This window comes from Channa argus, chromosome 8 (assembly GCF_033026475.1).
Source record: "Channa argus isolate prfri chromosome 8, Channa argus male v1.0, whole genome shotgun sequence".
Lineage (NCBI taxonomy): Eukaryota > Metazoa > Chordata > Actinopteri > Anabantiformes > Channidae > Channa > Channa argus.
In genome coordinates this window covers 1,359,770-1,384,731 of record NC_090204.1, presented here as the reverse complement: position 1 = coordinate 1,384,731, position 24,962 = coordinate 1,359,770, and the positions used below count along the sequence as shown (strand labels likewise).

The following is a 24,962-nucleotide window of genomic DNA, read 5'->3' as shown; positions in this document are numbered from 1 at the left end:
AATAGAAAGAATTTAAAAGCCTTAGAAAGAATTGGTCAATGTTCTGCACTTACATAGCACTTTTCTACTTATTGGCACTCAAAGCACTTTACACTGCTTCTTATTCATCCATTCACACACACACACTCACACACTGATGGGGGAGCTGCTATGCAGCTGGCCAACATTCACAAGGAGCAACTAAGTTGGGGTTCAGTGTCTTGCTCAAGGACACTTCAACACGTGACTGGAGGATCCGGGGATCGAACCAAGAACTGCGAGATTCGTGGACGACCGCTCTACCTTTCTACGCCACAGTCCCCCCACTGAACACTGCTGTACATTTACAGTCAAGCTCATGTTCAATACAGTCAAGGTCATGTTCAAGGTCATACAGTCAGGGTCTTGTTCAAGGTCAAGTGGATAAGCCAGAGGACTGTTGGAAGAAAGACTGTGGGAAGATGATACCAAAGAATAACTGTTTTCTGTCTTGAATGAAAAGCATTATGTTAATTGATGACCAAACTCTGCATCTCAATATAAGATTGTTATCCCATCTGTCAAACTATATCATGATCTAGGCCTGTTTTGCTGCCTCTGGACCCAGGTGCCTTGCCGCTAGTGATGGAATTTAAGATTTGATCAGTTTTCTCAAACACACACAAATAATTAAGTGTCTGTTTTTTTAATGGTTATAGGATACGAAGCTCTTATCATGTTTTAGGTCACACGTACACGTATACAAGTATAGAGACTAGCCCATTATTCCGTTAGATCTTAGTGCTGCATTCGATACTAGTGATTGGCGGATCAATACCAAAAAATCGATATTTCGATCTTGACGGCCAATTTTTAAATATCGATTCTCAAGTTAAAATATCGATGTTTTTCTTTTTATTTATTCATATTTTCTCTGCAGTCATCTCCTAATGTTTTCTGCTTCTCCTTCTAAATCAATTTCTATATTATTTGTGATGAACCGCATAGGAACTACTTTTCCTTCCGCCGATCCGCCCCATGATCCACAATCATGTGGATTGTGAAATATGTGAAAGTAAATTGAGACACTGAATAAATTTCACAAGACAACATGTCTGAACACTTTTACTAAGGAATTCAAAGGGGTTTTTCATTAAAACTTTTGGGACCATACTGCAATATGTAAAAATGTAAAAGTAAATAACACACTCCCCCTCTAAAAGCCGAAATCATAAGCAGCTCGCCACTGAACAGTAAACATTCTTAGGAGTTTTGCTACTACAGTTATGCTTGGTGTCTTAAATAACAATTGTTTATGGTAGCTAATGTAAGTTATTAGCAAATGTTACCAAAATTTACATGGTCATTTCTGTCAGTACTCTGAACTTTATTAAGTACAAAATCCATCCAAGTATTTATAAGCCCAAGGATTTGAAGCATATCATTCAAAATGAGATATGGCAAGTTACATAGAAAACAAATTAGCCATTACACAATATAATAATTCTTGTCACTGTGTTTGCCCAAGCAGTAAAGGCCAAAGAAGCCACTGGTTCATAAAATGTTTAATCAGTTCTTAAATTGTAGGTTGAAACCTTTGTGAAGGTTGCAGCATAAATTGCTTAATTTCATTGTAGACTACGCTCGGGGAAACTGGGCCAAGTGAGAAAAAACGTTTGTAAAACCCATCAATTAGCCTGTCACAGGAAAAGGATCAAAATGAAGTTAAAATAGAAAATAGACAGCAGGTATTCTCAAACATAGCCTGGAGAGTTATGTTGTGTTTGGGGAATATGTGTAATAGGAGTATGTGTAATCCTGCATTAATGTGTGAATAAACCATTAACTGCATAATCTGCTTCAAAGCTTCGTCACTAATCCACCAATAATCATGGTTGAACAGTTTTCTGTGTACTGTTTGATATCCCCGAGGGTCGGAATGTATAAATACGTCAGGATATTGTTTGACCATATGATGCTTGTAATAGAGATGATATACAAACAGAACAAATAAATATGCTGGGGATATTAATCCTCAGCATGTGAACATGAAATTGTTGTCTATTTTTGTACAGCAGACCATGTCATTCAATATTCAAATTATGGCTTTGCCATGCTGCTTGCTTACCCAAACCTAGGTCAAACACTATCATGCATGCACACATAAGTATTTATACATAATGTAAATGTATGCCTTTGGTGCTTAAGTAATGCAGCTGGAGTCAAGCAGCCCGAGCAGTCAGATCATGCTAAAGTAGTTATCAGTCTAAAATGTAACACCACTGAGGGGGAAAGAAGTTGACACTGGCATTTTTAAATCCATCCATCGTTATTTTATGGTTCTGTTAAGCTACAGTCAGTGTAAACCAACACAAACCATGCCAAGGAGGGATTATATTATTACTTGCCATTTGCCAGGCTTTTATAGTGAAAAATCTGTGCATGACCTGCTGAGTTTATGTGACAAAAGCCTAACACTGAGTGAAAACACAACATAGTATAAGAGTTTTTCAGTGACACATATTGCTTCTCTGCTAGAATTGGTAGTGGGGAAATAAAATGTCATGCATTTATCAAAACAACAAGCAAATGCAGATAAAGTGTGGAGTAGGCATAAACACCAAACTGTACGGATAAAATAAAAACAACAAACAAACATATGTATGCTTATAAATTCTTATAAAGTTTTTTATGAATTTATAAATGCATTTTAAAAGGGTTTGTGTTTCTAAGATAATAATAATAATAATAATAAGAAAATAAATACATTTAAAGCAATGTATGTTACCTGCATCTGCATTGTCAACTTCATCCTCATCCTCATCATCTGTGGCTGATGGATCCTCAACGCCCACCTGATCCATCACAATACACTCCGCAACACCAGTCTGAGATGATCATAAGTAGATTATTTTTATTCACAAATGTTCTCACTCTTGACTGTCTAAATTATACATTAATTAATTACATATTAGTTACTATAAATTATGACATTGCTATGATTTGCTAAAATAAAGTGCTACAGGTTACAAATGGTACAGGTGCAATCGATAAAACATAATAAATAGCTCCATTCCATTTAGACAAGCTAGTTGGGGAATTGTGCGTTTTGACCATCACCAACCAAAAATTACACTTCTATACAACCTAACTGCATTCAAACATAGGTTTTCATGGGGAATGTACCAGATCACATTATCTATTCATTAAGGATGTGTTGTTGACTATAGCTGTCTCTCAATTCAGGGCTGCATCCTTTTACTTTGGGTGATGAAGTTGGGTGTCAATGTCTGCTCTCAGTATTAACATTAAAGCCTGTAACATGAAGGGACAAAGTTTGTTTAGTTGCCTACCTTTAGTGATTCCAGCTGTACCACCTGACATTTCTGAAGAAGTTCCACAAACAGGTAGATAAGCAGGGCCTAAATAACAGAGGTTTTTGAGAGGTCACACGTGGTCACAGCAAAGCAGAACATTACTCTTGTTATGCAATTACAACTAAAGTGCATGTATTACAAACAATCATCACTGTTGCCATTTCCCCTTTGTTAACATTTGTAAAAATAATGAAGTTTAGATCAAGCAGACTTTCTCAGTGTAAGTGACTAGTCGTAGCTGGTTTTAAAGATGCTCACAGATTTGAAGAGATTTCATGTTTGACATTGTTAAGATTCAGGTGTTCATTTCACAACATCTAAAATTTCAACAGATGTTGCCAATATTAAGAAAACGAGAGTGTTATGACTATGTAAACTGCTTTATTAGTCAAGTAGTCCTAAGCCACTGCGACTGACCACGCCACCACTATTGGCAAACCTGAGCTGGTCCCTCACAGACATGTTTTTAGCGATTGGGAAAACCAGAACACCAGGAGGAAACCTACGCAAACATAGGGAGAACATGCAAACCACCACACAAAAGGGCCCTGCCCGATCCAGGGATTGAACCCAGGACCTTCTTGCTGTGAGGCAAGAGTGCCAACCACTCTTCCCTGGTGCTGCCCATTATGTATTACTTACCTGAACAAAGAAGCCAGTGAGAAAGGAAATGAGGAAAGGCACCAGTCCAGCATGAGCAATTGTTACTGGAAGACCTAGAAATTGATATAAAGCGACATTTCTGAATCCAGAGCGTTGTCAGTTTATCCACCTGCCTATCACTGTCTCTGCTTGTTTTTGTTTTTTTTCCTTTTTTCTCTCCTCCTCAGACCCTCCTTTCCACTCTGGTTACCATAAAATTTAATGGATAGTGCTGATTTCAATATGAGATTTATGTGATTGAACATGTATTAACTTGGAAGGGCTCCACCTCTGTGGAACTACACGAAGACCCCGCTGAAAACAAAGTAGTTAAATGTAATGTCCCATGTAATTTTCCACCTCTACAAAAATCTCTGTGGTGTTAAATACACTTCATAAACCACAGCTAAATTTGTTCTGGCAATGAAAGCCAAGAGACTTAATTATTCTTCACATCAACTTATAATACAAAAATGAAGTCTGGAGGAAAGGAAAATACATTTATTTTCCATCATATTAGTTAATGGAAATATATATTTATAGCAAGTATAATTTCTGTTCAAACTTTCAGGAAAATCTTTGTGAAGCTTCCGGGTTTTTTTTTTTTTTTGGTTCCTGTGACAGATGTTTATTTTACCATATAACTATGAGGCTAGAGTATCTTGAAACAAACCAAGTACTTTTTTTTGCTTTTTACAGTCAAATAATAGTGAAATAACAAAGAATGGGTTGCACAGAAGACCAACTTCTGTAAATAAAGAATAAGAATATTTTTTTTAAAAATGAAATAAAAAAATGAAAATGATGCAATCCTAGTTTATTCCAGAAACTAATTGTGCTTATAAATGTGGACACACTCAAGGGTCAAAATGAGTCAGCCATCAGCCAAATTAGTCATTTCTATAGCGGGCTTGTCTGCAGCTCTTTAAATGAGACAGCTGAGGTCCCTCATAACAGTTAAAGGTAAAGCAGATGCTTTACCTTTAACTGCTTGACAATGCGTGCTCTAGGATTTTGTGGTCTCCCTATGTATAGTATGACCATGTCTATATTTCTAATTAATGTTCTATTTTTGTTGTAAATTCGAACCCTTTACCACATTTCTTTTCAGTGGTGGAAAACACGGTACATACGTACAATTATGGGGTAATTGAAGGTTTTTATTTATCCTTCTTAGTCCACTACATGTATGACATTTAGGTACTTTGCAGATTAATAATACAACATCAAATCAACAAACATAATTATAAAATTAATTAATTAAAAAATGCACCGTATAGTAAATGAAGTAAACACATTCACCAGCTGCAACAATAAAGTGATAAATACATTGATACTTGCATATTTATAATACTACATATGCTACATATAGTCTAACTGATCATGCTGTACCGTTACCCAAAATTCAGCTGTTTCTCTACTACTTATCTGGTTCCAACGAATTTTAATTGTTCAAGTTTGTCCATTGTTCCACACATTCAACGTGCCACTATACATTTTCTCGGTAGAGGAACTGGGAGTTTTTCAAATCACTATCCTACTGCATGTAAATGGTCTGCACTTATATAGTGCTTTTCTACCTATTGGTGCTCAAAGTGCTTTACGCTGTTTTTCGTTTACCCATTCGCAGTCACAAGTGCAAACGCACACACACAGACACACACACATACGAGTACACAGGATGGGGGAGCTGCTATGCAGCTGGCCAACACTCACCGAGAGCAATTAAGTTGGGGGTCAGTGTCTCGCTCAAAGCCAGGGATTGAACCAACTACTGTGGCAACAGCACCACAGGTCGGCCCAATGTTTAATGTGTGTTCAATGTGTCTCTATTGGCCCTTGTGTTTTCCTCAGACCTACTACTAGCTTGTTGGGCAGCAAATAGGCATTCTTTAAATTTACTGCAGAATCAAGTTTGAGGGCACGGACTGATTAGTTAATTGTCTATAAACTTAAAGGAGAAAATAAAAGTACTTACCTAAGATTCCAGTACCTAATATTGTTGCAACTGTCAAGAAATCTAGAAGAAGAAGAAAAACACAGCTTGATTAAATCAAAGTTTTCACAAAGTCACAACTTCCGATCCAGTAAGTAATGCAAAACACATTGCATTAAAAAAATATTACATAAAAAAACTAAGGTGGGATAAAGTCATGGCTTTAATAAAGTGAGGTTTGTTTATTTTACTTTGTGAATACTAAAACAAACTTAATTTATGCGTAACAAAAGATGCAACTTGATATATAACAATTTACCATACCTTCTAAAAAGGTCAATAAAGCAATTCACAAAATTGTGATATCCCCAAAAAAGACTATATCCAATAGTTTTATAGTATTAAAGCAAATACAACTCATTGTGTTCCAATTGCAGGTAGATAGGATGTAAATGTAGAGACAAAGCTGGCAGACAGGTTGGCAAATGCATTTGCATTGCTTTAATGCTCACAAGAAAAGACAGCTTTATTTTTAGTCCAGAACAGCAGAACAGGCAGCGTAACAGGAGTCAAAACCATACAAAGGTTGGCAACAGACAAACCAAGTCTAGCAAACAATCTCCATGTTCAAAAGACAGACGATAAGAAAAAATAAATAAACCAGACTGCTGAATACTCAAGAACCAACTTGGCAAACAGGAGATAGTGGCAGAAATTTATACTGGCAGGTAGTGAGACAGATAGGACACCTCAGTGTGTGCAATTGGTAGAGCAGCGAAAGAGAAGTGAAAGAGGATCTGGTGGTAGGGCTGGGAAACTGGTGGAAAGCAGTTTTGTACATGAAGACAATGAACAAAAGAGCAAAAAAGCAGAGCCAGGGCATAATTGTAAAACGTAAGCCAATGATATTCAGCTAAACTGAAGGCTTATAGTTCCTCAAGTCCTGAACCTTTGTCTCATATCCATAATTTGTTCTTAAACCCAAGTGTCTTCATAGCAAAAACAAATTATTTGGCTATTCCAACATTTGTTGGAGATCATTTTAAGTAACATTCAGCAAAGATTTAACACTGAAACAAGAAACACACCAGACAGGTCAGTGATAAAGTTGTAGAGAAGATTAAAGCAGGATTAGGTTATAAAAGAATATCCTAAGCTTCTCACGGAGCACTGTACAATCTATCATCAGAAAATGGAAAGTGTACAGCACAACTGCAAACCCACCAAGACATGGCTGTCCACCTAAACTGAAAGGCCGGGCAAGGACAGCATTAATCAGAGAATCACAGCCAAGAGGCCCATAGTAACTCTTGGGGAGCTGCAGAGATCCACAGCTCAGGTGGGACAACCTGTCCACAGGACAACTAGTAGTCGTGCACAAGAATCTGGCCTTTATTGAAGAGTGGCAAGAAGAAAGCCATTGTTGAATGAAAGGCATAAGAAGTCCTGTTGGCAGTTTGAAAGAAGCCATGTGGGGGACACTGCAAACCTGTGGAAGAAGGTGCTCTGGTCAGATGTGACCAAAACTTAACTTTTTGGCCTGAATTCAAAATTTTATGTGTAACTGAAACCTAACACTGCACATCATCCTGAACACACCATCCCTACTGTGAAACATGGTGGTGGCAGCATCATGTTGTGGAGATGCTTTTCTTCAGCAGGGAACAGGGAAGCTGGTCAGAGTTGATGGGGAGATGGATGGAGTCATATGCAGGGCAATTTTAGAAGTAAACCTGTTAGGGTCTGCAAAACACTTGAAACTGGGGAGGACGTTCACCTTCCAACAAGACAATGAACCTAAACATACAGACAGAATGGTTTAGATCAAAGCATATTCATGTGTTAGAATTACCCAGTTAAAGTCCAGACCTAAATCCATTTGTGTATCTGGCAAGACTGGTAGAGACATACCCCAAAAGACTTGCAGCTGTAATTGCAGCGAAAGGTGGTTCTACAAAGTATTGACTCAGAGGGGGCTGAATAGAAATGCACAACACACTTTTCCGATATTTGTAAGAAATTTTGAAAACCATTTATCATTTTCCTTTCACTTTATAATTATAATTATGCACTTTGCATTGGTTTAATCACATAAAATCCCAATAAAATACATTTACATTTATATGGTTGTAACGTGACAAAACATGGAACATTTCAAGGGTTATGAATACTTTTTCAAGGCAGCTGAACATCTCCAAGACCAAGAAGATGCTGGTGGACTTCCAGAGACCCAGGCTTTTCTTGTGACTGGATGGCAAAAGGAGATGCCCTCTACAGGAAAGGCCAGAGTAGGCTCTTTCTGAGGAGGCTGGGGTCCTTAACAATCTACCGCAAACTTCAAATGTTGTACCAGTCTGTGGTAGCCAATGTTCTCTTCTATGCTGTGGTTCGCTGGGGAGGAAGCTCTACGAGGAGAAAAGCTGTGTGGGGGGAAAGGCTGCTTAGGAAAGCTGGCTCTGTGCTGGGAACAGAACTGGAGCCTCCTAGATCAGTGGGTGAAAGACGGACCCACAATAAACTCCTGGCCATCATGGACAATGCTAATCACCCTCTGGAAATCACCATCACCAGGCAGAGACGCCTTTTCAGTTGCAGACTGCTGTCCCAGTCCTCTTCTGCACAGACTACGAAATATTTGTCCCCCATCAGACTGTTCAACTCCATTTTGTGCACCCGGGACTGTTGTACTGTGTTTCACTGAATATGTTAGCCCTCCTGCACAACCTTGACCTGTACACTTTTATACTAAGCTAACTTGGTTTATTGGCAGAGCATAAGCTGTGCGACTACTATTCATTACTATGTATATATTCAGATTTGTATTCGTTCTATTCATTCTTTATTTTGTTTTTATTCGTTTCTTATTTTGTCTATTTAAACATTTTAGGCTGGCTAAGCTACTGGATGCCTTAAACTTCCATCTGGATAAATAAAGAATCTATTTATGTGTCTCTCTTTCTAAAATGTATAAATCTAATCAATTTTCAAATATTAAGAATTAGACCATTCCAGAAAAAACTGCAAAAATCAGAACAGATTTTTTTTTATTTTTAATCCAACCTTCATTTTACCATCTTGGAGCCCAATCAAAAATTGACCTGAATACCAAGACGCATCCCCAGGCTCATATCTGGGCAAGTAAGTCCCAGTTATTTGTCTGCACTGCCAAATGATCCATACCGTTTAAATGTGCACTGTGACAGGCTGCTGTGCTGGACTGATTAAAATGTCAATTATTGAGGAGAAAGTTTCAATTAGCATTTTACATAATACATTTCTTTTAAATCACTGGTCTTTAGGAGGATGTTAATTCATTAGTGATGTTGTGTAGTGATGTACAGTTCATTTGATTCTTTATCCTCCAGCTATCTGTCTTGAGTCCACTCTTTTAGAATTTGTTCCACTTTTTAGAATATGTTAAAAGAACTTTATCACTTGCATTATTTAAATCTGGCTCAGACTGTGTCAAAAATGAAGGAATCTTTAATTTCAAACAAACAACATTACAGTCGAAAATCTACTTTGTTTAAAAAAAAAAAAGAACTGGCATCATGAACTCAAATAACTTAATTCCCAGCTGAGATATTGTGTCTGAGCTTTCTTTGTCCTATACTGCTCCATCTGCTTTTTCAATTTAATCACAGCTCTAGAACCAAAAACATTTCTCAAAATTGCCCTGATCATTCTTACACCACCAACTTGTCCTACCTCACTGCTATTGCTCTGAGTTTCAAAACATTTCAAAAGGAATTTACCACCCACTTTACCTTACACACCAACATGCACACTCAAAGGCAAGATTAAAAAAAAAGGGTGTTACCATTTGCTACATGCACCTTCAGTAGCCCATCATTGTCAATAACTCAGCTGTATTGAGTTTAAGCAAACTGAATACTGTTGCTGTTTAATTTTGAACAATTGTTATCACAGTATGAATGTCAGCTTCTGACTCTTTCACAACTTTAAAACAATTTTTTATTCTACACTTTTGCATGATGTTCACTCCCTTAGGAAAAATAAAACTCCGTAGACTAAAAGGAATTTTCCAGAATCCTCTAGCCCCTTTGGGGTATGTTTAAAAATGCACTGCCTACAAGCTGAGAGTGAAATACGATGCTTTGATGAAGATGATGGAGGAAATTAAGAGGAAAAATAAATTCAGTTTGCCTTTATGATTCCCATTACTTTATGACAGATAATATTTGTTCATTACTGTATTGAGGAATAAGGTTAATATACATTGAGGCATCTGTTGTCCCATAATGTGTCTTGGTGCCATATCTTCCCCAGGTACATGAAACATAAAGGAAAATGTGACCAGGTCACTTTCCAACAAGGCTCAATACCCCCATTTTAATCCTCACATGCCCATTACTGATGCCTTTGGTGTAGGACAGTGGTTAGAATGGACACACTGATCCGTTGGAGGCTACACAGCCTAGTACACAGCACACTGTGATGACCTGTTGATCTCACCCAGCGTAAAACGTTTCAGCACTCTGTCAGCCACAGTAGTTCTTCTGTGGGACTGAAACAGACTGGCTGCATTTTGCTCCCTACATGCATCAACCTTAATAGCAGTTCACTGGTTGTGCTTCCTCACTGCATACCTGGAAAGCTCCCCAAGACCTGCTGTTTTGGACAACCTCTGACAAAGTCATGCAGTCATCACAATCTGACACTTGTCAAATTGCTCAGATCCATATACTTGGCCATATTCCAGCTTCCAACAGAGCAGATTCAAGAATTGACTGTTTACACGTTTACTATAAATCCCTCCCACTGACAGATGCCATTTTAATGAGATAATCAGTCGTATTCACTTCATTTCTCAGTGGTTTGGTGCATTTTAAGCCAAAACATACAACAGAAGAGGGCCCAAACTGTGAAAGGCAGAAATAAGAATGCAGGAACAATTTGCTTTAAAAATTAAAGCAACTGGTCTCCTCAGTCCCTAATCAGGTTGTTGTAGAAAGAAGAGATTTTGCAACACATTGAAAACATGACAGGAACTGTTTTGAAACATGTTCTTTTGGAAATTGGGTTTATATATAATATAAACAATTTTATCTCTATAATAATCCTAATAACTTAAAGGCGGCAATAGCTCAGTTGGTAAAGTGTCAAGACACTGAACCCCTAACAGCCCATTCCCCTCCCCAGCTGTGCAGTGCTGGTAGAAATTGGGGAGGGTTGCGTCAGGAAGGGCATCCAATGTAAATACTGTGCCAAATCAACATGTGGACAATGATCTGCTGTGGCGACCCTGAACTCACGGGATAAGCCGAAAGGAGAGTAGTAGAACTTAATAGGCATTTTTCTTATCACTTGTTGACTGTGTGTTGACTGTGGTTGGGAAAAACAGGAGCAGGCTTGCAGAAAGTAAAGAAAGGGTTGACCTGTAATAATGTAGATATGGAATTTATCAACAAAAACAAAACAAGCCTCATATTTTAGTTTAACTGTGTCATATGTAAAATGCATGTATTTTGTCAAGCTTCCTTTGATGCTAAGGCCTTTGCACACTTCCACAAAGGGAGGACTAACTAAGGCCACTGTGAGAACCTTTTTCGCTGCAACAAAAAGCACCATCAACCAGTCCATTACCACTACGGTGATCGTTGTATTGACAAGGCAAGTCCCTTTTCTGTCACGTTCAAATCAATCACTTGCACTCTGTGGACCTCCGATCATTACAAGAAATAAGCTGTCATTTTAAATCAGCCTCATCGTTTGTCATGATTCCCTTTATCACCCCTCTTCTGTGCTCTTCCAGCACCTGTCTAAAAATGGTTGGGACATATGGGGTCGGTAATTAGATATCATAATCTTTTTCATATTATCTGCAAAGCTGACAGACAGAATCGTTCGACTCCCGTTTCCTCCTGGCTACATGTCAAAAATGTTCCTGGACGAGACACTGAACCCGAAAGTTGCCCCTAGTGTCTGCAAAAGGACAAATTGCTCTCATTTCACTTGCCACATGAAGCAAAGTTGAGTTTTATTTCTTACCTATTTATTATACATGTCATACAGTGAATGATTGTGTAGTTGTTTTGTCAAAAACAAATTATTGGTCAGCCAGCAAGAGTCTCAACTGTTGCAAAATCAATTTGCCTATTAAATCAATCCCATACATTTCATACCAAACTGGAATATCTGCTGCGTCTTTTGGTTTTGTGTACATGGTTTTATACTGTACTTTATCTTGTTGTATTTCACAATTTGTTTCAAAAGTAAAACTTAAGGTCCCTGTTGTCTCGTGAAATGCTAAATTTATTGATCCGAGAAAATATCCAGCAGATTTATCGATAAAACAAATAAGCCTTGGTTGCATTTTCAAGAACACATTGCACAAATCACAGAAAGAAATTAACTGGTGCCCAGGAGCTCATTTTTTTTTTTTGTCCTGGGGCAGTGAGCAGTTTAATCCCACAGAGATAAACGAGGAATAGCACAGGCAGTGTCACATAATTTGTTTGGTTACTGTGGGTTTTCTCCGTTAGGCTTGTGGTGGTTAGTGTTGCTGTGCGGGTCCACTCTGCTTTTACCCCGACTGCTGTAAAGAGACAGTGCTAAATGTAAAAAGATGATCTAGGACACTTCTGCAGCTCCAAGTTGGAGCAAAGAGTAAGGATTTGATGCAAATATGATCCATTTCATCCAAAGTAAATAATATATAAACAGTAAAAAGGAAAGGGCAAGAGTGTAGATTAATTTCAAAAGTAGCCAAATCTCTTCACTATCCTGTTTCTTTATAACGATCACAGATGGATTACCGTTTGAGCCTGGGGCCTTAGAGGTCAAGTTCATTAAGTGGTTTAAAGAGCTCAGTTAGGACACAAAACGAGCACAAAGAGTTAAACCAACAAACACAAAGGTCACAGTGACCATGATCAGACCAAAATTAAACATCAGCTGGTTTGAGAGGCACAATAACAAATAATTCGTCCACTTAAACTCCAGTTAAATTCTGACTTTCCGTAACAGGCCACTTCGCGTGAGACACTCAACAAATTGCCAACGCTGTAAAGTTTTGTATAGCACCGCAGGTTGAATTATGCACAGTCCTCTACACCATATTTACAGTACAATATTTCTTTTAGGATTTGCTAGCCTGGGTAGAGCTTCTTATTGGAACCTGAATGTGAATTATCATCTACGTCCTCTCCATGTTTGCCCTCGCAGCACGTGACACAGAGGCTCTCTTCTTCCGAAACGCGTTTCTGAATGGTCGCGTGACACAGTGGTGACACAGCAAACCTCCAAACAGTGAATTCAGTGAGGCAGCAGATTTTCTTACACCTGCTGAGCGGGCTCGTGCAGCCTGTGCTTGCGGTTTGACCGTGAACGTGGTGGTGTGTGTCGGGTACTCACAGCACTGCAGGTAAATAAACCGCAACTTCCACTGCCTATCCTGGTTTTTCCGCGTGAGTGTTATGGGCAGAGTGCTGAGACTGGTGTCGGGGATGGGGCAGGGTGTTGTTTGGGTTCTTATCGCCTCTGCATCGGTCGCCATCATTTTCAACGCGTTCTCTCTCTCTCTCTCTCTCTCTCTCTCTCTCTCTTTCTCTCTCTGTGGCAATGCGTGAACGCGCACGGTCCTCCGGATGCTGCACGTGCCCCATGATGCTTTGAGCGCGAGCGTTAACCCTCGGAAACACAATATGTCAAAATGATTTATTTTTATCTCTGTCTCTCTCTCAACAACTGATTGATTTAACTGTATTTAAAGCATAAAGTTACGTCATTACTTAATTCTTTAAGAAATAATCGATTTATGTTCATTCAACTGAACTTTGCTGACGGAGAAAAATATGGAGCTGGGGCCATGTGTTTTGTTTTACAGGTAGACACATTTGTCCACAAAGAAGCTTCGATTTGTAACTAAAAGCTAATGTTTTTTAAATCAGAAAAAAAAATTAAGCCATAACTGTATAAAAGTTTTTTTTTAATATAGAATTAAATTTAGATCACATTCAAATGCTATTACACTGTTTTACTTAATTTGAGAAACATTGTAAGATTGAGATTTCATTTTTCAGTTCCACTTCTTTATTTGACCTGGCTAAATAAAAGACAACCATCTTACAAATAGCCTCATTTTTAATTTTACATTAATTCTGACTGAAGAGCTACAATGAGTTATTTTTATTCAAACTTGATAGAGATGGGGCAACGGCACTGCCAGAATCAAAACAGGTCATAAAACAGCCTCCAACTCACCAGGAGAGAGGCAGGGAATCCTCACATGAACACAAACAAGAAAAAAAAAAGAAAATACATCAACTTTACATTCTGTAATATTTACACAAAAAAAAAAGGATTAGTGTGATTCTCCAGTTCTACACATTTTTTAAAATCAAATTACCAAATTCTATAGATATTAGAGGTAGCTGTTTTTATCTTGTTGTCTCACCAGAATATGACATGTCAATATAGGTGTGTAGCATTGAACTTCAACTGAGGATTTTTCAAACTAAAATGGTATTAAACATAGTTGCTAGACAAAAAAAGAAAATGAGAAAATAAAGAAATCTAAACTCAAGTTCAGTCCATTAAGATTGCTTCCTTCTCGCATATGCCTCATCCTATGTGTCATCCTTAGGCACAACTCTTTGGGTTTAGTGGCGAATGTTGTGCCCTTAGTGAGAAGAACACCCTACTTGTGAAGGGGGAGTTACTGGTGGCTGATAAGTGATCCACCGGAGAAGGGTGGAGGGACAGGAAGTGCTTGAAGAGACATTTGGTTGGCAGGACTCAAAAGTGCTGGGAGGAGTGTTCTGGATGGTAGTGAGGTTAAAGATGTCAGGAACAAAATCCAAATTTCACTAATGTGGTACATGTAACAGTATGAGGAACAATGCTACAGTCCAGTAACAGTTCAAATTCAAGAATAAAAAATAAAATAAACTAAAACGCACACAATGCAACTCCATACCTAATAAATAAACAGGTGAATACAGGATGGAGAGAGAGAAAGGGGGACAGGTCCAAAATCTCCAGGGAGTAACAACAGTGTCAAGGCAGGCAGAAGCTCAAGGAGAACAGGCCGGGTAGGCAGGCAAAAACCAGGAAATCCATCAAGTGGCAGGAATAACAGTTGGAGCATCAAAAATATCACAGTTACAGAGAATGGGGTATAAATAGGCAGGTGTTGCTAATTACTGGGATGAAAAGAGTGTGGGCAGCAGTGAGAGAACTGAGACCCAGGAAGTGAGAAACCAGACAAAGAGTAAATGGATGAAAAGATGGTGCAGGTAACCAGTAACATGTGGTAATACTTTCAACATCCTCAATGATGCTCATATTAAAATACAGTAATACTAAAGGTGTCAGTCGGGCGGTGGCTGTAGCTCAGTTGGTAAGGGCAGTTGTCCACGGGCCACAGGGTGAGTGGTTTGATAACCCGGCCCCGACTACATGTCGAAGTGTCCCTGGGCAAGACACTGAACCCCTAACAGCCCATTCCCCTCCCCAGCGATGCAGTGCCGGTCCAAGCCCGGTAGAAATTGGGGAGGGTTGCGTCAGGAAGGGCATCCGGCGTAAAAACTGTGCCAAATCAACATGCGGACGATGATCTGCTGTGGTGACCCTGAACTCATGGGATAAGCTGAAAGGACAAAAAAAAAAAAAAAAAAAAAATACTAAAGGTATCAATGCTTTATCCTCCTTTAGAAGGTTGTTTTTTATGTTTTTGCTTCAGTTGTCAGTATTAGGCCTCTCCCTCTTACTCAGTCTGTTAGACTGGACTCATCCAAAGACTTATCAGAGGAATCTGCTGTTTTATCAGTGGAGTCTTCGTCTGATAGAATATACATGTGGAATTGTCATCAATTGTACTTGTCTCGCAAGCGTCTATATCGGTTGCAATCATGGCAAGAAATGTGGCATGATTGTAACCAGCCAAGACAAGGTGGTCACTGGTGAACAAAAAGAAGGTTTTTCAAACACCAAACACAGTAAGTAAAACTCTTACTGTAGGTCAGCAGCTAACTAGCTGAAGCACACGGATCAACAGCATCACAGTAACGATTTTAAACATGTAAATATTTTCACACATTGCTAACCATAGACAAATATGCAGTGCATGTATGCATAGGGTTAATAACAGAGGGAAAATAACAATAGAACTAGACATGGGCCACACAGATGTGTCAAGACAGTCATTTACATAAGTAAACCTGAAGCCATGTAATTAATAAATTCACTTGGGTCACTTTTGACCTCTGTTGTGCATCTAAGGGTAAAAACAGAAAACTAGGTCAAAATAGTTGCTGGGAATAATAAATTCTGACAGGGCATCTCCTGGGTCACATTCAGCATGCGCAGCTACACATTTCACAGGCTTTCACAAGTCATACAGACCCCCATCCACCAACCCAGAGGTGCTGTATGGCCATAAAGCTAACGGTTTTACATTACATGTAGGCCCCTTTCAAATGTCCCTTTTCTTTCTTCTAATGCAAAACTGCATAGCAACTGGTTGCATAAATAAAGAGGTGTAAATAAAATGATTTATAAAGGAAGACATGGATGGATTTTGAGTGTCTTTATTTACTGTGGCTTTCCACCGGACTTTTTAGCTGTATGTAACACCGGTACAAACAAAGGCAGATGTTAAAATGTTCTTTATTGCATTGAAAATGTATCAAGACATGAAGAATGTAGAAGTAGAAAAACATGCGAGAAACAAATCCCTGCATAAACATGCAAATAGAAATCAGGCTATACTGAATAATCCAATTATGAACTGATGATAACAATAATAAATTTGAGAGCGAGTCAGTCACTTATTTAAAAGTTACTTTTTCAAAATTTGTATAGGTCATCGAACACACTAAAACCACAACAAGCCTTTATCCCCCCACTGTTTTGTTGTTTCAAAATTACAATTAAGAAATTGCACACAGGTCCAGAGTGACCATTTGAAAAAGTTACATGACAGAAAGCATTTACAATTTTGTGCAAATTCCACAATACAGCAGTTTACAGTAGTGCCTAGCTCTATTAAAAAGTATTTAAAATTGCATATTATCACATTTTTAAATAAATACGGTACACAGTAGACAGCTCATGGTTCAGCCAAGTCAATTGTTTTCCAACTTGAGACATTTGGTTAAGGCCCTGGTTGTGCAATGATGTTTTTTATGTTGTTTTTTTTAACTGCAGATCATCACTTTTATCAAGTGGACGTTTTATTGATACTAAAATAGTGAAAGTCTGTAGCTGCTAAACTACATCTGGTCAATTAGCAAGTCAAAACTTAAGACATATCTGTGTTTTTCTTATTTAAGCAAAAAAGATTGAGAACCACTTTAGATCTTTGTGTACAACACTGTGATATATAAGCATGAGGTCATAGCACAATAAGAAGTAATTATGAAATTCTTCCTGGATGTGTTATCATACAGTTCTAAAACAAATACAAATACAAAATAGTTGACAAAGATTCATGCTGTGTCAGACTTGTCATACTGATATGCACCACACTGCACGTAATAGAAATCTAAAAAGTACTGACATCCACATTCCAAAATTCTTGGAGCATTGCGTTAACTGTAAAAAAGAAAAAATGCAAAAAATTGCAAATAACCTAAAAGCTTAACGTACTGCATGGAAGCAACATGGTTCCCACTCTGTTTCCTCAGCATTTAGGAACTGACGAGACCATTGTTCTCTTTTCTTACTTGATAAAGGATTTCAGCTGATCAACTCTTTGTCAGTGTCTAGTTTTTATCTCCAGGCTACTTCAGAAGTTTTAAGCTGGAGGTTTTCTGACTTGAGGTGTTGATGTGAAATAATGAGTTTAATGAATGAAGTGCTGAGGGTTAACCACAATGAAGACAGAAAAATGAACAAACTTCCCAGCATGCATCGTTTGAGAGTTAAAGGTCACCAGAGAAACTTCTTTTTGTATTCTGTGGAACTGATTCATATCAAAAACGTTACAAGGTTAATTGACTTTTGGCCGGGTCTCCCTTGGAAAGGTTGGAGCTGGTTGGATATACCAGGTTAAACAAAGGATTAAAAAAATAAGCCAATTTGTAACAACCTGTCCATGTGATTTAACAGCTAACTAAATCATAGGTTTGTGAACTTGTTCTTCCAAGTTCATTAAACTTATGTGAGGTAGTTCTATGCTTTTAGAACTATTTACCTTCATTGATAACTTCAACCTAGTTGAGTTAACTTTTCCTAAGGTGAGGTAAGAACTTTTTCTAAGATAAAGCAGCTTGATATGACGTAACAGTTTCATTTTTAACTGAGTTTCATTTTGAGTCGTATGATCACAGAATCTTTATTCTCATGGTCTCACAGTCTTTTTATGGCCATTCGGCGAACTGCAACTAAAATGTGGCATCTATGTAACCACTCTACCATAAAGGTGTTACTGGTGAAATGTTGCCAAGATGTTTTTCCTTCTGTCTGGTTCTCTGCAGAGGAACTGGAGTCCTGGTAGCGTTACTGTTGGGAGAGTGAGTCCTGACACGCAGTGTGAATTGTGGGACCTTATACACAGCATAGTGTGTTTATACAGTGTATAAACGTCTGTGCCTTTCTGAACTGTGTCCATTCAATCGGTTTTTCCACAGTCCACTCATCTCAAGATTCAATTCAACCAAACAGAATGCACCTGACCATATTTTGAAGCTACATCTGCTTTTGTAAATGAGGTATTTTACATTTAGATGTTTAATAAAAAAAAAATAAAAAATTTTACTCTGGCATTATAGTTTACAATGTGTAGAGTTTTGTGAAAAAATACACACTTCTCAATTTTAACCACTAATGTTGTCCTTGTACTATTTTTAATCAAATTTGAATTATTTGCTAATTATTGCGTTCTCTATTTATTTACATTTACACAGAGAGATAGCATACTGTGTGTTCTGTGTGGTGTCACACATTTATGTCATTGCTCCAAGCTGTGCGGGGAAGCGTTACACGGCTGAATGATGACTGATAAAATCCAAAGTAGTTAGGGACATGATGCAGACTTTGCTAATAGCATATCAGTTAAAAGTCATGCTATATGTTGCCGGTTTAGGACTTACTGCTGCTAACACTATGTTAAGTCTGACACTGACAGCATCAATATATGTATATGTACAGCATGAGTAATAGACAAAATACAAACACATTATAAAATATACAAAGTACAACTTTTCTATCAATTGGAAGAATATTAAGGATGGTTATTTGAAATCTGAATGTTCAAGAACATATATTACCAGCACAGTGTTGGGTAAATGATCTGATTCCCCAGTTAATTATTTGCTCAGATGTGAGGACCTCTTCTTGGGCGTTATCAATGTTTTAAACAATTTGATTTAAAGCATGTCGTTTTTATCTTTTACCAATACAAGGCACATTATTTAAAACAACTAATATTAATATGTTAGGATGCCTGAAAAGCTTTTAGTTGTTGGAAGTCAGTATTACAATTCTGCTTATTTACAAAAAGTGAATACGAATGCCAAAAAAATACCCCAAAATTCAAATCTTTGCCACAAATTGGCATGTAATTTATAAAACCAACAAATTTTCAACATGATCATCTCGAGCATGTAAAGAAGCCAGTTGGAGTAAATGCTGTTGATACCCTTCCAGATGCTAAACCATTTCTCATTTTTAAAGGTGGACTCTAAAAAATTCTAACCCCATCCCTTTCAGTTCTACCCAGTCATCATGCTAAAAATAGTCTATGACAAATACACCAATACAAATAAGTTAAAGTATGAAATTGTGTTTTCATAGTAGAAAATTGTGCTCCGCTCAATGCTTTTCTCAGAAACACTATTCTAGTGAACATCATGCCTACCTACAATAAACAAGGCATTTTTAGACGACTGTTGAATTTACACGAGTCCCTGCAATTCAGCTTAAGCGCGAACTGCTGCCGAGTGGGAGAGATCGCTGTGTAGTGGCCTTAATTAGAGGGAGAATGTGTGAAGAATGACAAGAAAGAGACTATTGACTATGACTATTGCCACTTAAAACATCTGCACAGAATAGCACAGACACTGAGGGAAATGGTGAAGATAGAGAGCCACCGTCCCCCTGTGCCTAGTGGCAGCTGGAAAATCTGGGTGTCGGGCTTCACATTCTGCAGTTTATCTAGTTTACAGTGTTTTATTTACCTCCTCCACTCCTTTAAATTTTAGAGACACTATAGAGGACTGGGGTTTTTCAATTATTTACTGATTCATCTTTAATAAGAACATCACCACCACCATGTTCTTCTATACAATGTATTTTCCCCTTTGCATTACTATTGTCTCCTATATTTAGCTGTTGATCGTGAGCCTGCTCTGTTGGCCTGTAAACTATTGCATTGACATAGAGTCACTAGGTACTTTACTTCTGTTAACCTGACAGTGAAAAGTTGTTTAATGGCTTAAAGGGATTATTAAGCAGGTACTGAACCCATGTTTTTTTCTGCATCTGTGTGTGAGGGACCAGTGCCAGTGCTGCCACAACACTTTTGTAGGAAGTTATTTTACGCATCCATTTTTGGTTGAAATTGTGTTATGTGGGTTTAAGTTATTGCTCTGTAGCTGAGACTATGAGCCACACGGTGCCATGGCTTACAGTGATTTCAGTACAGGGAACGGGTGCTGTTGAATAGGCTGATATTACAATGGCTTTTTACTTAAACAGGCCAGCTGTCAGGTGAAACAATTATAGAATTCGTTCAAAAAGGAAATCTTTTTTTTTTTTTTTTTTTTTTTTTTTTTAAACCTGGGGCTTATTCTCATAATCTTGGCCATGATGGTGCCATTGTAGCAAAACAGGACACACAAGCGTGCAAAATGAGCCCCTGCAAAGCTTTCTAAATGAAGTTACATTTTTCATTATTTGATTTAAATACTTGCTACAGAGTGTAAATAAATCCTAAACTTATGTGTTGTAGCTACAAATCACACTCTATAGGAGTTAGTGTTTGTACAACCAGCATAAAGAGTCCAACAGAGACATGTTGCAGTTAGATAACGCCTTGCAAAACACCGTCAACAAAGCAGACAACTTTCCCACAGCTTGTTTTCAACTCGTGTGACAACTTATTTTCCGTTATTGTTATTGTCATTTTTGTGCCTGGTTGCAAAGAGGTGTAATTTCAACAGAAGCCTGTTGCCATGGGGGGCACTCGTTCATCATGTGGCTTGTAGAACAGGGTAGGGGACAAACAATGTATATTGATGTTGATTACATTGGAGGACTTCTTGGCATTGGGGGCTACTTCAGGGTAAATACTGCTTGCTTGCTGTTTGGTCATCCAGCTAGCATTTGGCTGAGCTGGACCAGAAAAGAAGTTTACTTAGTAAGGTTTTAGCTGCTTGCCAACATATAATACACAGATCAGACACAACCATAAGTACACCTGTGCAATTTAATGCCACCATATTTAAAAGGAATGAGGTGGCCAAAACATTAGAACCACCTCTTCTTATGATGCTCTTCACTACTTTGACCTCAACAATAAAAACATAGTAGAATTATCACCTTTCTGGCAGTTTTATGTAAAAACTAAAAATTATAACCTTTTATAATTAATGTTGTGCCTAATTGGTGTATATCAACGGATGTGTGCCATCGGAATAACGCCAAGGTTGTAAAACACCAAATTGTCCCTTTATAGAGAAACAAAAGTGTGAAAACAGCTTCTATTACAAAGTGACGTTGACCAGACCTGAACAAGGTCAATGTCTTTATTTTTGTTTGGTTTACCAATGTGTGCAACATAAAGGTAAACATATGTAAACACTTCCTTTTTGATTTGCTTTGAGAATTAAAGAAAAATATCATCCTTTAATGATGTGCTTTAGTTTTCCACAAGCCTGTACAAAGACTTTAGAAAAGGACAGATGCATTTCCCATAAAATGGAATAAGTGTAAAATGGCCAAAAAAAAAAAAAAAAAAGAGTGATTATGACAATAATTATGACGGCAACTGTGTCTATTAGTGTTTGCAACAGGCTACTTTCAATACATTCAACTAATCTATCATTTATCAATCAGAAAACTAAATTTTTTACAACATTCTAAAATCAGAAAAAAAACCCATTTACGGCTATTTTCTGCAATATTGATTACTAATATTGAAGACTGTTGTGGAAATAAATTATGATGAGGTCAACCAGGGGCAAATTGTGTTTAAATATTCCCATTGTATTTCTACTGAATTGCCTCGATCTGAGGCAGCTGTTGCTGTTTTGTCTGTCTGCCATCATTACTTTGTGTCACTGGGGTCATTTTCAAACAAGTCCAAACCAAAACACACCAGCCTTTCAGCTGACTGAATGGCTCTAAGAATGAAAGACAAGGACTGGTTCATGGCAAGCTGGCAAAGTACTTCCTGGTCTGCAGAGTTGAGTTTTACTTCTTTGCTGGCCATTTTGCAATACCGGGCTGATTCCTGTGAGAACCTGAGAATGGAAAACTGGGGGGTCTTTCCTGGAAGGCTGTATAACAGGTTCCTACAGAGAGACAGAGAGAAAGAAACAGAGGAGAGAGAGTCTGTGAACAATGTTTGACTCATGTTTGTGGAAATCAAGTGTATTTAAAGGACGACTGAACACCTGTTTAGTTTGACCATACCCCCTCAATCTCCCTGAAAGTGTGTAGCCATAGTTCTATAAATTCTGGATGACTGCCAGATAACCTGAATTTCCACATTCTGTGACAGTCAGTAAAAATCAGTTAGACCTGTCCACACTGCCAAGAGTTGATTCGTGTGTTTATATGTGCTAACAAGGGGTTATAGTCCAGATTTTGCTTTGGCCTAGGTGACAGTTACTGATGCAAACTGGTTCAGACTATATGAACTATTGTCATTAAAGATCCCCTTGTCTACGTCTCTTTGTCCCCTTGTCACACATGTAGTATACAACAGCACACACAATCTAGCAAAGCACACATATGAATGTACACCGGCCTTTGGGGGTAGCAGAATAGACTGCAGTGTTGCCCTCCTCGGAGCTGAAGTACATTGATTTCTCTTAAATTGGCTGAACAGATGGTCTTACAGAGTAAATGGAGTGATTCTTCATCTGTTAAGACACGATTTGTGAGCTGTAGGGTGTGAAGAAACACTGACCTTCAGCACACAATTTAGATTCATAGACAGAGCAGAGTGAAGATTCTCTGCTTACGGTACTTTATTACATGATACCAATAAGGAGAATCCTGTAAGTTTAGGTTGTATTTTACACTCTCGTGACATAGCATGCTGACCAGACCAGGAATATACAAAGTTATTTTCAAATAAGTCACTTTTAACTGCATTACCATCACAAATAAAAGAACAAACGTTATGTGAAACCGAATATACCAACTGTAATGGACGAACCTATTTCGAGTAATTTCCCAAGTCTCTGCATGAAAATCAGTGACACACATTCCCATCCCACAGTATCAGATAATGAAGCCTGCCAAGGCATCAAATATTGATGTTCATTATGTCCTTCATCCCATATGGATGCCACTGGTACCCTTTTGTGTCACTACTGGACGCCACTATTTGACACAATGAGAATAATGGTGCCAGGCCCCCAGACATCTCATTAGAAATGCTTTGCTACAGTTGTGAAGACAAAACAGCTTGGCTGACTTTAGATGCAAACAAAACTAGTTAGGGTTAGGAACCAAAATAAATAGGGTAAGGTTGGGTTAAAAAACAAACCACATACAGACAAAACGCTTAATACCTATATTCAGTGAAAACATTGTACACATAGTTTAAATGAAACATGTCTGTGATGTCACATACTGATACCCCACATTTTATTTTAACAGTCTGTAACTGATCCAATAGACTAAACTTGCTTAAGGATCTCTAAAACTGTTTACCTCTTATACAAGATATTAGAGCAGAAGAGGCCTTTCAAAGGACCAAATGCCAACAAATGGCTCTTTTGGAAACTTCAGGTCAGGTTTAGGCACAAAGACATCTGGGTTGGGTTTAGACACTAAATAAACAGGCTAGGCGGTTTGCCTTAGAAATTAATGCTTTGTCAAGACAATGTTTGTCAAGTGACTGGTTACGATACCAGCAATAGCAGTAGTTTAACAATGGATGAAATCTCTGGTTTCTTTGAAAAAGTCTTGTGCTTTGAGTCTTTTTTGTGGGTCTACATAGTAGGCGACAGTATTAAGTTCACTAAAGTCACTAGACATCACCAAACAGGAATATAAATCTTTTGGTTGTGTTTAACTGTAGTACAAATGACCTACTGTACTATATATAGTCACATTTTGCAGAAGGATAGTCTTGCTATGCTCCACTTAACCTGCTTGATGCTAAAAACTGATGACTTGTTGTCTACTGGGTGGGTGACGTATAATCAGTACATGGAGCTTCTTCACTGTAAGAAGGTTCCTGTCGTGAAAGGGGTGACAGGTGACAGAGGACCTCAACCAAAACAATTAGCTGAAAGATGTTAAAATTGCTCTGTTGAGCTGAGGAAAACTGCAGAGCTTTGTGGTAATTTTGTAAGGATTCAATAGAAATGTCTTTGATATTACTGTACACATAATTTCACCCATTGACTAATGCAGCTTTAAGGTTAAAGTTTTTTTAGTGTTTGGCAGTTACAACCTTTGGTTAAGGTTAGGAAAAATTAGTTTTACACACTTCAGCTCCTGGATAAACCCCTGAGACATCACACACTTACCTGTATTTACCACCTTACCTGTCAAAGTATTGCGTTCAGGTTGGAAGTGATTCTGTGACATATATTTATTTATATTTATATTTTTGGACATGCTCATGGTAAATTTCAAGAGTTTGTTTTTTTTTTTGATCATTTATAAACCTCAAAGATACATACTCTGGTCTTCTCTTAAGCTAAGTTGATTATTGTTGGAATATATGATTAATGCTAAGCAAGTTTGTACAGTAAAAAGCAGTTTGAAATACCTATGCACAACATTTTTGCTAAGTTGAATAATTCATAGAGACACAATGACTCTGAGTGCTAAGTGCTCAAATTATGTTGTATCAGTCAGCATAATGCTCACATCCTGTAAAAAGCTGTAAGCCTACG

General features: G+C 38.0%; 2 protein-coding genes across 6 annotated transcripts in view; both read right to left on the bottom strand.

Moving 5' to 3' along the window:
* The window catches only part of si:ch211-51h4.2 (uncharacterized), a 70,488-nt gene extending 56,997 nt beyond the window's left edge, over positions 1 to 13,491 (bottom strand). The window contains exons 1-5 of one of the 2 annotated variants that reach the window (XM_067514239.1): positions 13,291 to 13,491; positions 5,956 to 5,997; positions 3,978 to 4,051; positions 3,312 to 3,380; positions 2,747 to 2,846 (exon numbers count right to left, since the gene is read on the bottom strand). In XM_067514239.1, coding sequence (XP_067370340.1) covers positions 2,747 to 2,846; positions 3,312 to 3,380; positions 3,978 to 4,051; positions 5,956 to 5,997; positions 13,291 to 13,435 — 430 coding nt within the window. In that variant the 5' untranslated portion in view covers positions 13,436 to 13,491. The remainder of the gene's footprint in view (positions 1 to 2,746; positions 2,847 to 3,311; positions 3,381 to 3,977; positions 4,052 to 5,955; positions 5,998 to 13,290) is intronic. The other variant, XM_067514240.1, reaches the window with a different exon arrangement.
* Positions 13,492 to 16,469: 2,978 nt separating this feature from the next.
* The window catches only part of LOC137132113 (inactive N-acetylated-alpha-linked acidic dipeptidase-like protein 2), a 457,260-nt gene continuing 448,767 nt past the window's right edge, over positions 16,470 to 24,962 (bottom strand). For all 4 annotated transcript variants that reach the window (XM_067514226.1, XM_067514227.1, XM_067514229.1 and 1 more), the window contains one exon: positions 16,470 to 22,394. In XM_067514226.1, coding sequence (XP_067370327.1) covers positions 22,148 to 22,394 — 247 coding nt within the window. In that variant the 3' untranslated portion in view covers positions 16,470 to 22,147. The remainder of the gene's footprint in view (positions 22,395 to 24,962) is intronic.